The sequence below is a fragment of the Spea bombifrons genome, chromosome 3, assembly GCF_027358695.1.
Source record: "Spea bombifrons isolate aSpeBom1 chromosome 3, aSpeBom1.2.pri, whole genome shotgun sequence".
Taxonomy (NCBI): domain Eukaryota; kingdom Metazoa; phylum Chordata; class Amphibia; order Anura; family Pelobatidae; genus Spea; species Spea bombifrons.
Window position 1 is genome coordinate 5109400 of NC_071089.1, and position 13925 is coordinate 5123324.

General features: G+C 43.6%; 2 protein-coding genes across 2 annotated transcripts; one reads left to right on the plus strand and one right to left on the minus strand.

Moving 5' to 3' along the window:
* Positions 1-250: 250 nt before the first annotated feature.
* LOC128483061 (hemoglobin subunit alpha-3-like) lies at positions 251-2046 on the minus strand. Its single transcript, XM_053459101.1, has 3 exons — positions 1952-2046; positions 1355-1556; positions 251-379 (listed from the first exon to the last, which is right to left on the minus strand). The coding sequence occupies exons 1-3, from the start codon at positions 2044-2046 to the stop codon at positions 251-253; spliced, it is 426 nt and encodes a 141-aa protein (XP_053315076.1).
* A 4338-nt stretch (positions 2047-6384) lies between these two features.
* Positions 6385-10018, plus strand: LOC128483062 (hemoglobin subunit alpha-3-like). Its single transcript, XM_053459102.1, has 3 exons — positions 6385-6479; positions 7109-7313; positions 9890-10018. Exons 1-3 carry the CDS (start codon positions 6385-6387, stop codon positions 10016-10018), a joined length of 429 nt encoding a protein of 142 aa, XP_053315077.1.
* Positions 10019-13925: the final 3907 nt, after the last annotated feature.

The window sequence follows — 13925 nt, forward strand, 5'->3', positions numbered from 1 at the left end:
TTCCGGAGGACGGTGTAAATATATATATATATATATATTAAACAAAAAGAAATAAAAAGACAAAAAAAAAATAAAAGCCACCCGCACACCAATGGAGTCTTGTTAGCACTTAACATTTTATTTAAGGAAATAATTTAGCTTGCATATGTCAGACTTGTTGCCAAAGCTCATTCTTCGAGGCTGGGTGAGAAGGACGCCCACATTAAGGTTACGGAGAGCGCCGTTCACGTCTGCTGGACTCTTCACAGATTCAGACTTTCCTGCCACTCAAGACAGCAGAAACGATCTGGAGAAACTTGTTCCACGCAGCATTCGCTTTGATGTTAAAGTCGTCAGGAAAGTGACCGGCGATAGTTACTTGGAGACAATGAGAAAGGAGCTGTAGGGAAAGAGCGAAAAGAGGGAAAAAGTCCTGACTGTTTTTGTATCCAGATATGAAGACCTTAATATATATTAAAAAAAGGCACCAAACACAGAGTATAAACGGAGAAGTCCCACTGGGAAATGTGTACTGTAAAAAAAACCAAAAAAAACCAAAAAAAAAAAAAAACACAGGCACAGTATACGGTAATGACATTGAGAAAAACCTGCTTTTATCTCATTTTGTTCCAATAAACTCCCTTTATCTGCAGGTCTGGAGCCGCCGTTGCTGTCGGTCATGTGATATTTTGGGGGACTTTCCCGGCTCAAACACCGCACTGAGCTGACGCTTTATGGCAATGCTAATGAAGTCTGTTCTGCATTGACTCTCATTAGTTAAAGGGTCCATCCGAGTGATTAACACCAAGCCATTCTATTGTTTCCCACAGGCAGTATGATAAGGAGTCGGAGTGTAACAGAGCGAGAACTCATACAAACGGCTGATAAACAGCTGCCTGAAAACATTTTATGGGGCAAAAACTAGAAGCCCCTTAAGATTAGTGAACACAGAATGTTGCTTTGTGAAGTTGAACCATTGATTCACCACTAACCCTGGGATTTAATTAAATTGTGAGAAGATCTAGAGTGCCTCTGAAGAAAGCCTCATCTTACCATAGCACGGAGATCAGCCGGAAACCGACATTTAGAAATATAAAAATATACAAAAGAAGCAAGCGGCAGCCCGAGTCTGTAGCCAGAAGATTGCGTTCCGGTACTATCTGTTCAGTTGTGGAATATAGAACATAGATATCACACACACTCTATAACACTATATGGAAAATGCATGCGTAAGGAGAGTCATGAGGTTTGAACGTTTGCTTTGGAGTATAGAGGGGGTTGGGAGAGACCCAAATAACCCCATTTACCTACCAAGTACAACAACCGTTACATTGTAGCACACCGGAGGCTACTATCACAAGAGCGCTGTACCCACCATGTAGTCGTCAGGCATGATACGACGGTTCACATGCAGGTCCGTGACACTTGCCATCGTTTCCTGAAGGTTGTCCCAGTTCTTGATGGCATCTCCTAGAGCGTTGATAAACTTTTCTCCAAGAGCAAAAAGATAAGGAGAATCTTGGCTTATATCACAGCCTTGGAAAATTAAGGCTTTTTGAGGGAATGACAGGAAAAGCCTGGAGAGAAGGGATTACATTAAATATAGAAGAAAATAAATGAGGGATATCATACTAAGGCAGTGTCGGGTTCTCTATAGGGCAAAGTATATAACTGGGAAGTTTCTACATGAGTGGACGTTAAACTTTTAGTAGCCCATCATGAAGATGTATGTAGTCATTGGCCTAAATGGCTGCTTTACTGGTCATCACGGAGACATGATTTTAGGGGGTTTAACCCAAAAGCACAGAATTACTAATCATGATTATTAAAGCTTAAAAAAATAACAGAAAAAAAAACAAAAAAACACCAATCATCCCACCCTAAGGGCAAAAAATAAATAGTTAAAAATTACAATGGTCGCCCCACCAAAACTGCACAAAATAATAAAGAATAAATAAATAACAAAAATGACCTCTGAAAAGCCTCAGCTCCCAGCGAACCAGCCTCAGGTGCCATCTTCTCCCAGAGGGGAAGGATAAGAGCTTTCTCGTCGTCCGTCAGCTTCATCTTGAAGTTGCTTTAGAATAAATAATAATTAAAATAAATAAATAAATAATCTATATTTTATTTATTTACTGGTATATTTGACTTGTAAACCTGTGAGGATGACGACAAAACATTCAGGTTATTTCAGAGGGTCCGTTATAAAGAGATCCCAATTAGAAATCCAGCCTCGTTATCTCCCATATGATTTAATTTCCACACCAGTGTCTTAATTGTGAGCCTGAAAAGTTATATTTCTTAAACCTTTACATACTCACCCCTATCATTTCAGGGTTAAAAAAAATCCCAGGGTCTATTTACCTAAAGGAAAGGTATCAGTGTTTGCTGTACTGGTCCCTGAGAAGAAGTCAATAAATGAGCATTACTGACCCTTTTAACATATTATAGTATTATTATTATTTAAATTATTTAGTTTTTTTTTATATGAAATCAGAGTTAATTGTGAGATATATATATATATATATATATATATATATATATATATATATACCGTGTGTGTGTGTGTGTGTATATATATATATATATATATATATATATAAATAAATATATATTTCTAGAGAGAGAGGAATAGAAAAGTATAATTAGCATTTAGCAGTGACTTGTTAAATATTATAAAAAAAATTAAAAATGTTGATGTAAATCCATTTTTTTTGTGTCTAAATTCATTTTAAAGTAATATTTCAGAAATACGAAACTGCAAAAGATAGAGCAAAATAAGAGTTTTATTGTTTTTTTCTTTTACTTTACTGATTAGGTAGTAGATAAGTGAAACAGTCTCCCAGCAGAAGTGGTAGAGGGTAATACAGTGAGGGTATTAAACATGCATGGGATAGACATATGCCTCCTGAATCTAAGACGAGACCAACGACTGATTAAGGTTTGAGTCTTTACAGCAGGAGAAACGGGCGACTAGACCGGGGCCGAATGGGGCCAATCTGCCGGCAATTTCTATGTGTAACAAAAAAGTTGTAAAAAAGATGGTAGGAGACAGAAGTGGCCACCTGAGTCTCTGGATACAAAATACTCCCACTTGTGTTTAAAATGTGTTGTGCTACCAAATCTCACCAACTACTTTCCAGGGATATCCGGACAGAAAGAAAATGTCGACAGAAACGATATTTTATCCTCCCTGCAAAACCGACGGTTTTCTGTTACAGTTTAAACACATTAACTGAAATTCAGTTACGCGCGTAACAAAAACTGACAGTTTACAGTTCGAATAAAGTAACTGAACACATGAATCCAAACCAGACCCACACTCAAAAGGGTTAATTTCTAAACATTACCATTCAAAAGTTTGGGGTTGCAAAAGGGTTTCTAGCCATCAATTAGCCTTTTAAACGTAAACTTGGATCAGCAAACACAACGTGCCATTGGAACACAGGAGTGATGGGAGTCATAAAGGGCCATTGGAACACAGGAGTGATGGGAGTGATAAAGGGCCATTGGAACACAGGAGTGATGGGAGTGATAAAGGGCCATTGGGACACAGGAGTGATGGGAGTGATAAAGGGCCATTGGAACCCAGGAGTGATGGGAGTGATAAAGGGCCATTGGAACACAGGAGTGATGGGAGTGATAAAGGGCCATTGGAACACAGGAGTGATGGGAGTGATAAAGGGCCATTGGAACACAGGAGTGATGGGAGTGATAAAGGGCCATTGGAACACAGGAGTGATGGGAGTGATAAAGGGCCATTGGGACCCAGGAGTGATGGGAGTGATAAAGGGCCATTGGAACACAGGAGTGATGGGAGTGATAAAGGGCCATTGGAACACAGGAGTGATGGGAGTGATAAAGGGCCATTGGAACACAGGAGTGATGGGAGTGATAAAGGGCCATTGGAACACAGGAGTGATGGGAGTGATAAAGGGCCATTGGAACACAGGAGTGATGGGAGTGATAAAGGGCCATTGGAACCCAGGAGTGATGGGAGTGATAAAGGGTCATTGGGACCCAGGAGTGATGGGAGTGATAAAGGGCCATTGGAACACAGGAGTGATGGGAGTGATAAAGGGCCATTGGAACACAGGAGTGATGGGAGTGATAAAGGACCATTGAAACCCAGGAGTGATGGGAGTGATAAAGGGCCATTGGAACACAGGAGTGATGGGAGTGATAAAGGGCCATTGGAACACAGGAGTGATGGGAGTGATAAAGGGCCATTGGAACACAGGAGTGATGGGAGTGATAAAGGGCCATTGGAACACAGGAGTGATGGGAGTGATAAAGGGCCATTGGGACCCAGGAGTGATGGGAGTGATAAAGGGCCATTGGAACACAGGAGTGATAAAGGGCCATTGGAACACAGGAGTGATGGGAGTGATAAAGGGCCATTGGAACACAGGAGTGATGGGAGTGATAAAGGGCCATTGGAACACAGGAGTGATGGGAGTGATAAAGGGCCATTGGACCACAGGAGTGATGGGAGTGATAAAGGGCCATTGGAACCCAGGAGTGATGGGAGTGATAAAGGGTCATTGGGACCCAGGAGTGATGGGAGTGATAAAGGGCCATTGGAACACAGGAGTGATGGGAGTGATAAAGGGTCATTGGAACACAGGAGTGATGGGAGTGATAAAGGACCATTGAAACCCAGGAGTGATGGGAGTGATAAAGGGTCATTGGAACACAGGAGTGATGGGAGTGATAAAGTACCATTGAAACCCAGGAGTGATGGGAGTGATAAAGGGCCATTGGAACACAGGAGTGATGGGAGTGATAAAGGGCCATTGGAACACAGGAGTGATGGGAGTGATAAAGGGCCATTGGAACACAGGAGTGATGGGAGTGATAAAGGGCCATTGGAACACAGGAGTGATGGGAGTGATAAAGGGCCATTGGGACCCAGGAGTGATGGGAGTGATAAAGGGCCATTGGAACACAGGAGTGATAAAGGGCCATTGGAACACAGGAGTGATGGGAGTGATAAAGGGCCATTGGAACACAGGAGTGATGGGAGTGATAAAGGGCCATTGGAACACAGGAGTGATGGGAGTGATAAAGGGCCATTGGACCACAGGAGTGATGGGAGTGATAAAGGGCCATTGGGACCCAGGAGTGATGGGAGTGATAAAGGGCCATTGGAACACAGGAGTGATAAAGGGCCATTGGAACACAGGAGTGATGGGAGTGATAAAGGGCCATTGGAATCCAGGAGTGATGGGAGTGACAAAGGGCCACTGGGACCCAGGAGTGATGGGAGTGATAAAGGGCCATTGGAACACAGGAGTGATGGGAGTGACAAAGAGCCATTGGAACACAGGAGTGATGGGAGTGATAAAGGGCCATTGGGACACAGGAGTGATGGGAGTGACAAAGGGCCATTGGAACACAGGAGTGATAGGAGTGATAAAGGGCCATTGGAACACAGGAGTGACGGGAGTGATAAAGGGCCATTGGGACACAGGAGTGATGGGAGTGATAAAGGGCCATTGGAACACAGGAGTGATGGGAGTGATAAAGGGCCATTGGGACACAGGAGTGATGGGAGTGACAAAGGGCCATTGGAACACAGGAGTGATGGGAGTGATAAAGGGCCATTGGAACACAGGAGTGACGGGAGTGATAAAGGGCCATTGGGACACAGGAGTGATGGGAGTGATAAAGGGCCATTGGAACACAGGAGTGATGGGAGTGATAAAGGGCCATTGGGACACAGGAGTGATGGGAGTGACAAAGGGCCATTGGAACACAGGAGTGATGGGAGTGATAAAGGGCCATTGGAACACAGGAGTGATGGGAGTGATAAAGGGCCATACTGTCCGTCTAGACATGCAGTGAAATGACAAATAAACACAATCCCCAACTTCAACAACCAACATCTACCTGTCTGCTGCAGAAAACACTTAGAGGGCAAAAGAGGCAAGTGGCAGCCTGAGTCTGCGGCCGCATCATAATACTACTGAGTATCACTGAGTGTACTTTCCACATTCCCCACGATTTCAACCCTTAAAATCCAGGCTAACCTTCAGATTTAGGTCCATCACATTCAACCTTTCTACTTATCATCTCTGCTTTTGATCCAAAAGAAGCCAAAATACCCCGAAAATTAAACATATTTTTTGGATTTGTAATCCCTATATATGTGTTTAATACGTCCGTTGATATATAAGGAAGGGATTAAGTAACCGTTTGGATCTAAATCAATGTAAGGCAGGTAATCCTAAATCCATATTTTAACAGATTTTCTAAGAAGAAGTTAATTAATGATCATGAATGTTTAACCCACCTGTGCTCCACCCGGCTCTCCCCTATAATTAGGGGTGATTAGGGGATGGTAAGTCTTGTGTTTTTCAGCTTCTGAACTAAGATCCAGTAGATCCCAGACCCACCAGCGCCATGTCTCTGTCTGACAGCGAGAAAAGTGGACTTGAGGCTCTCTGGGTGAAGATTGCCCCGGAGGCCGATAACATTGGAGGGGAAGCTATGAACAGGTAACGGGAGTGGGGTGGGATGTATGGTGGGGTGGGATGGGATGGATGGATGGATGGGTGGATGGATGGATGGATGGTGGGGTGGGGTGGTTGAATTTGTCTCCATTGTGTAGTGTATTGAATTGGTACATAAACTTATACAAAGTATCTATCTTGTATGTGTAATTTAAGATACACTTGCAATAAAATAAACTTTTTGCATTTATTGAAACTTGTTGCGCTTATCTGCCCCAGTGGTGTAGGGGGTATTTAGACTTCTCAGGTATGTTAACATGTGCTTGGGGCAAATCTTCTTGCCCTTATGTAATGTGTATTGGGGTGTGGGTTTTCTTTTTTTTTTTTTATTTTTTTTTTAACCATATATTTGCCCCCCATTACTAAACTCCTAGAAACAAAATCCTAATTTGAGTGATCCAAGATCCTTCCAGCCGTGCCTTTCCGGTGTAATGCGGACTTGCTTGCTAGATGCTCAGTATCAATTTCCTTAAAATGAGCAGTCTCTTAATCTTGATGTGATCGTTCTTCCTAAAACATTTATTGAAACCTCTTTAACACGGCTTTCTCTTTGTGGAAAGGTTACTCTTGCATCATATGTAGTCTGGTGGATAACCACTAACTCTTCCTTCTAGCTTTCTAACAAGTCACCCAGAAGCCAAGACTCACTTCAGCCACTTTGACCTGACCCCTAAATCTGCCGACCTCCTTAAGCACGGTGGGAAAATCATGAATGCCCTTGGAGATGCCATCAAGAACGTGGACAACCTTCCCACCAGCATGGCCAGTCTGACCGAGCTACACGTGGACAAACTGAAAGTAGAGCCGGGAAACTTCAAGGTAATCGTATGCTGGAATACTCCAGCCATCACTCACATCCAGCTCAATATAGATTCATATCTACAGATGCCCATCAATAGAATCCAAACTCATCGCTATCCCTGCCCAATGCAAGTGAAGACAAAGCCCTTCATAAACATGCCAGTTACTATGCCCAGAGGGTGCCATGTCAATAAGCCGTGTATTCAAGACCTTTACAGCCCTTGCAGTATTTGAGCACCCAAACCTCCATTCCATTTAAGAGCCCCAGATGGATTTTAAATGGTACAGCAGTGAAGGTTATCTGGTGCTGGATTCTATTGTCAACCATAGACGTTCGATATACGAACAGCCTTCTATTAAAATTCATCCCTCGGTGGTCTGGTGGCCCCAACAAGATTCCTCTAACCAATCTCCTGGATCTCGATTGGGTTTTTGTTTTTTTGCATGAGCCCCTATGGTCAGTCCTTCCCGAGTCTGATCTAAAATCTGGTAGTTCTGCGAATGTGTATTGTATGTAGTTATAGACTTGCTCCAGATAATAAATGTTTAATGTATTTACCACTTGTGAGATATGCCCATTTATTTCTTTCCTTCATTGTAATCTGTGATCCGGTTATTAGACTTGCCAAACTTGTGCTTAAATTCTCATTAACTCTCCCCGTTCTGCTGGCTTGGGTTTGATCCATTTGGGATTAGGAAATACTCGGGCAGCGGGTGTCACATTGCGTTTGCTGTACTGTGGCTCATACAGGGATTCTTGGATACTCGGTTATTGTAGCCACAACTCTGCTACGGTTTCTCTTTACCGGGTTCTCCTTTCCTCTGCAGCTGCTGTCTGAAGCCATCGTGACTGCCCTGGCTGCTCGCTTTCCAGAGGACTTCACTGACGCCAACAAGGCTGCTTGGGGCAAATTACTGGAGAAAGTGTCTGCTGTCCTGTCAACCAAAGCCGGTTAATCTGAGCAGTCTGACAAACACTGCTTTAAAAAGTCATTTATAGCCAGTAAAAAATCTTTGTTGCTACGTAATTGCTGGTCTGGGTCTGCTATTCAATAAATGGCTTTCTCGTTCTCGGATGTGTCGTTACTTGCTGGGACAGTTAGCACAGTTAAACCAGGGTGAGCCTGGATTGATGCAGGACCACAACCGGTCAACTTTTCCAACTTTCTGGGTAAATAGATCTTGTAAGCGTTGGTTGTCAGGCCTGTTTTTGGGGTTTTGTTACTGGAAGACATTTACTTGGCTTTTTTTTTTTTTTTTTTTGTACCACAGAAGGTGCCCGCGCACCGGAATATAAATCTCCAATACCAAGACTAGTCCTTGTGTATGACTGTTTGCCGTCGTCCCTGGGAGCCCAACCACATGCTCTTCCGGGGCTGTAAGATGCCTTGTCAGGGATAGGTGGTGAAGATGATGATTGACTTCCCTAACACAATGAGCCATTCCTCTTACTTTATTTGTATAGGACCATCAATGTACAGATATCCACAGGGGTTAAAACTCCAAGGTTCACCCTCGCTAACTTATAGGAGAAAGGGAATTTGCATGGGGGGAAAAAAATGGGGTCTCTAATGTCTCCAGGGCTGGCCTTAGGGGTGTGCAACTGCACAGGGTGGCATGGTAGCAGGGGCGCCTGCCCGGGACTGAAGTTCTCAGCAACCACTCGGCGCCCCTTATTCTCCGTGACTCCGTCGCGGTGCCGGCATCTCATGTTGAGTGCCGGACTATTCCGGCGCTCAACATGAAAGGCCGGCCCCTCGCCAGAGCAAGAAGACGGATGCCTCCCACTCTCACTGCAGGACTCCGGCAACAAGGTAAGTGGTGGGGGGGTGTAGTTTGAAGGGGCAGAGGGGGGTAGTTAGAAGGGGCAGTGAGGGGGGCGCCAGAGGAGTAGTCCGCACAGGGCGCCACAACGCCCAAGGCTGGCCCTGAATGTCTCTAGATAGAAGTTAAACCTAAAGTAAGGAAAATGAGCCTTATCTTCAACTTTACCCCTTAAGGACAATGGGCGGGCCCTAAACACATTGAAAACAATGCATTGTGAACCCGTACATGTACGGCTTTGTCATTAAGGCCGGGGGATCCGTTTCTTGCCTGGGATCCCATTTGGTCGAGGAGCGGCTATGCTTTCCAGTAAACTTCAATCATCTGGTTCAATGAACTGATGGTTACCTTTGCATTTAATTCTCATCAGCAAATGGAACAGATTGTTTCTCTGAATGGGGTTTCCAGAACTACTGTACTTACACAAGTAATGCTGGATTCCATTGTCAACCATAGAGGTTAAATATATGGACAGGTTATTCATTCAATGAAAGCTCAACCAGTCTCCCTCCATTTCCAATGATTCCCCCCCCTCCCCTCAGTGATCTAGTGGCCCAAGCAGGATCCCTCTAACCCACCTCCCAGATCTCCTCCTGTATTGTTCTAGCAGACTGCGCATGAGCCCCTAGTGCTAGAGATTGGAAATGCAATGAAGTACTCAAGCAGCGGATGTCATAGCTTTTGCTGTACTGGGGCTTCTTGGATACTCGGTAATTGTAGCCACAGCTTTGCTACGGTTTCTCTCTAATGGGTTCTCCTTTCCTCTGCAGCTGCTGTCTGAAGCCATCGAGACTGCCCTGGCTGCTCGCTTTCCAGAGGACTTCACTGACGCCAACAAGGCTGCTTGGGGCAAATTACTGGAGAAGGTGTCCGCTGTCCTGTCAACCAAAGCCGCTTAACCTTCAGGAACGGTCTGTGACGAACGCCGCGTGTCTGGACTCCAGGTCGTTTTAAAGCCTCTATGACTATTTAGTGAAGAATTGATGCTGCTTGCCTCATTGACAGAGGATTAACAAATGCTTGAAATGCTAACTGAAAGCTGTCAATAAATGGCTCTGTCGCTTGTACGGCTGTCTTTATTGAGTTTAGTTTTATTTCAGCAAATGCTGTATCTTTATTTATTTTTTTTCTCCATGATGTGCTGTGCTGTCTGCAGTAGTGGAAAACAAATCCTCCTCTAGAGAGCGCATGATTATCACGCTTATAAAACACACAAGCGCAGAATACTGATGTAGCGGCAGTGCTGTTGGGGGGGGGGTGATATAGTCTATGTAACACCAAGTGCTGTCCTGGAACTTGGCATCAAACCTCGCTAACTCCAAATCCCTGGTCAAGCTTTCTGAAGGCTAATTTGGTTCTATAGTCTGATTGTCGACCACCTACCTTATGGTCAATACTCATTGAGTGGGTTCTGTCAATTACTCACTTGTAGGGTACTAATATTACAAGTTCCCCCCCCCCCTTCTCTTCAAGGGAGCATGGCTCTGATCATTAAAGCTTTGGCTTCACTAATTGGTAGTTTTTTTTATAGCTTGTGATGGAGTAATTTCTTCACGTAGATCCAATTTAGCAAAATAAACTATAACATTGTTTAGCTTCTTGGATAATGGGAAGGATCGAAGGGAAGGGGAGCGATAGGGAAACTGAAGAGGTAGGAAGAAAAGGGAGTCCTAGAGAGAAACGTGGACTAAAAGAGCAGAGATAACGAGAAAGATAAGTAATACATTAATAGCTGAGAAATTAATGGAAACCATGCTAAAGAATAAGTTTGTTAAATATCGGGAAGTAAATGGTTTACATGGTCAGAAACGGCATGGGTTTTCCACAGGGAGATCCTGCCAAGCCAATTTTTTTTTCTTTTTTTTTTGGCAGGGTAACTAAGAGCAGAGACCAAAGATAATCTAGGCAATGTCTACAGGGTATCACCTAAATCTAGATTTCAGTAAGACTTTTTTCACCCATAGAAAACTAATAGTAAAAATGATAATTTATGAATCTGCAGGGTTTTGGGTTTGGATGCCAACAATGGATAAGGAAATGGGTTGAGTGGCGAGGCAGAAGGTTGTAGTTAATGGGGTATATTCAGAGGAAGGTCTTGTTGCTTGTGGGGTAGCTCAGGGATCGGTATTGGGACCCGTACTCTTTAAGATTTTTATTAGCGATCTTACAGAAGGTCTTGACGGTAGGGTAGTAGGGTATGTCTTTGTGCAGATGATACAAAGGTCTGCGACCGGGTGGGCATTCCAGGTGGATCGAGTCAAATTGTAAATGATTTAAGTAAATTAAAAGAATGGTCGTGAGTGTGACGGCTGCAGTTTAATATTAATAAATGTAAAGTAATGCACTTGGGACATTAAAAAAAAAACCAAAACAAAAAAAAACCAAGCAAGACTATACCATGGGGGACGCTGTTCTGGCAGTGACAACGGAAGAAAAGGATTTAGGAGCGATTATTTCTGATGACTTAAAGGGAAGCACACAATGCAATAACGTGTCTGGGAAAAAAAGCAAGCAGGGTGCTGGGTTATACAGCGAGAGGCTAAGGAATCTCATTATGTCCGGCTTGGAGGCGAGAAGAAAGAGGGGGGGGTGTGATAGAAACATTTAAATATTAAAAGTGATTTAAAAAAGTACGGGAGGGAAGCTTATTTGAAAGGAGGAGCATTGTGATGACAAGAGGTCATAATCTAAAGCTTGAGGGTCAGTTCCTTAGAAGCAATGTAAGCAAATTCTACTTTGAGAGTAGTAAATAAATGGAACAGTGTCCCAGGAGATGTGGCAGAAGCTAATCCAGTGATGGAACTTAAACAGGCATGGGATTCGACAAATGATAGGGGTTTGAGTCCTTTACATCAGGGGGCAAAATGTGCAGACTACATGGGCTGAATGGTTCTTATGTGCTGTCAAATTCTATGTTTCTATAATAAAATTTGGGGTTTTTAAGGGCAAGTATGGGGCAAATCCTGTGGGTGCACTTCGGGGCCAGGGCTGGTCTTTGGGGTTTTCATGAATGATGTTTTTTTTTATCTATACCTGAGCTACATGGGGGAGGAAAAGAGAGGTGGGACACAGATGATGATGATGATGAGGAGCTCCACTGGGGGTTGGGGGACATCACAGGGTGTCCGAATAGCACGGCTGGCCCTGCTCAAGGGACTAACGCTTCTCACCTGTCACACTTCTGCGCATGGAACTTAATCATTAGTCCCTCAGATAATTACAGAGTCACCTGAGTGTTTTTTAAGATATCTTGATAAGCTGCGAAGTTGAGGGTCCATGAGAACCAGCGGTGGGCACCATGGACTAAGAGAATGGGGAGTAATCATTAATACTATTGGACAAGCTCTCAATCTCCTAAATCCATTCCTTAGTTTATCCAAAGAGCCAGAGGGATCTCCCTAACGGAGCCCAAATCAATTAATAACCAGGAATGAGAACACCTGTGCTCCACCGGCTCTCCCCTATAATTAGGGGTAATTAGGGGATGGTCAGTCTGGTGATTGTCAGCTTCTGAACCAAGATCCGGTAGATCCCAGACCCGCCAGCACCATGTTTCTGTCTGACAGCGAGAAAAGCGGGCTTGAAGCTCATTAGGTGAAGATTGCCCCGGAGGAGGGGAAGCTATGAACGGGTAACGGGGTTGTATGGCTTTTATTCTTGAGTCGATTATCTCTAGGGCTGTTATGGTTGAAGATATTGTGCTTACAGGTTACTGGTAATCAAAAGACTCGTGTTAAATCCTTTGTCCCGGCTACCTTATATTTGCTGATGCAGTAACTTTACCTCTAAAGGGTTATAGACCGGGTGGTGGGATTTATGGAAACTTGTTCAAAAAAACATTGATAAAGGAGAGCAAATACAGTGACTTTTTATATCTACCCCCCCTCCCCCATCAAATAATCAAACATACATGTTTTTAACAAACAATTTTATTTTCTTACTTATTTATTAACATCAGGATAGGTCAGCTATGGAAAACATTCTGTTCATGGTGTTCTCTAGCTTGTATCTCTAACGGGATCCAACGATGCAGTTGTAAGACTTTCAGTCGTGATATAATGCTGATCCGTAGGTAACGACTGCCAACCCCAACAGAAAGCTGAACCCACTTCCCAGATCTCCTCTATTGTAGTAGAATGCGCGTGTTTTTTTGTTGTTTTTTTTTTGTCAGACTATAACATTTTTAAGTATTGTTCTACTGCTCATTACATGGTTTTCTTTTCCATTGCAATATGTAATCCAGCGTAACTAGACTTGTCCCTAACTCATTAACTCTCCCCTTCTACTGGCTTGGGCTTTATATGCCAATGTTTGGGATTAGGAAGTACTTAAGCAGCGGGTGTCACACTAGCGTTTGCTCTACTGTAGATCTCATGGTGATTCCTGGATCCTCTAATTCTAGAAACAACTTTGCTAGTTTCTCTCTAATGGGTTCTCCTTTCCTCTGCAGCTGCTGTCTGAAGCCATCGAGACTGCCCTGGCTGCTCGCTTTCCAGAGGACTTCACTGACGCCAACAAGGCTGCTTGGGGCAAATTACTGGAGAAGGTGTCTGCTGTCCTGTCAACCAAAGCCGCTTAACCTTGGCAAACATTGCATGCCTGGAAAGTCATTTTAAAGCCTGTATGACTGTTTAGTGAAGAATTGCTGCTTCTTGCCTCATTCTAACAAATTCATGAAATGCTATCAATAACATGTCTTTATTGCGTTGTATTCATGTCCAAGCTTGATGGCTAATGGAGTTCTCTTAACCCCTTGAGGACAATGGGAGGTCCCTAAACCCATTGAAAACTATGTATTTGTCATTA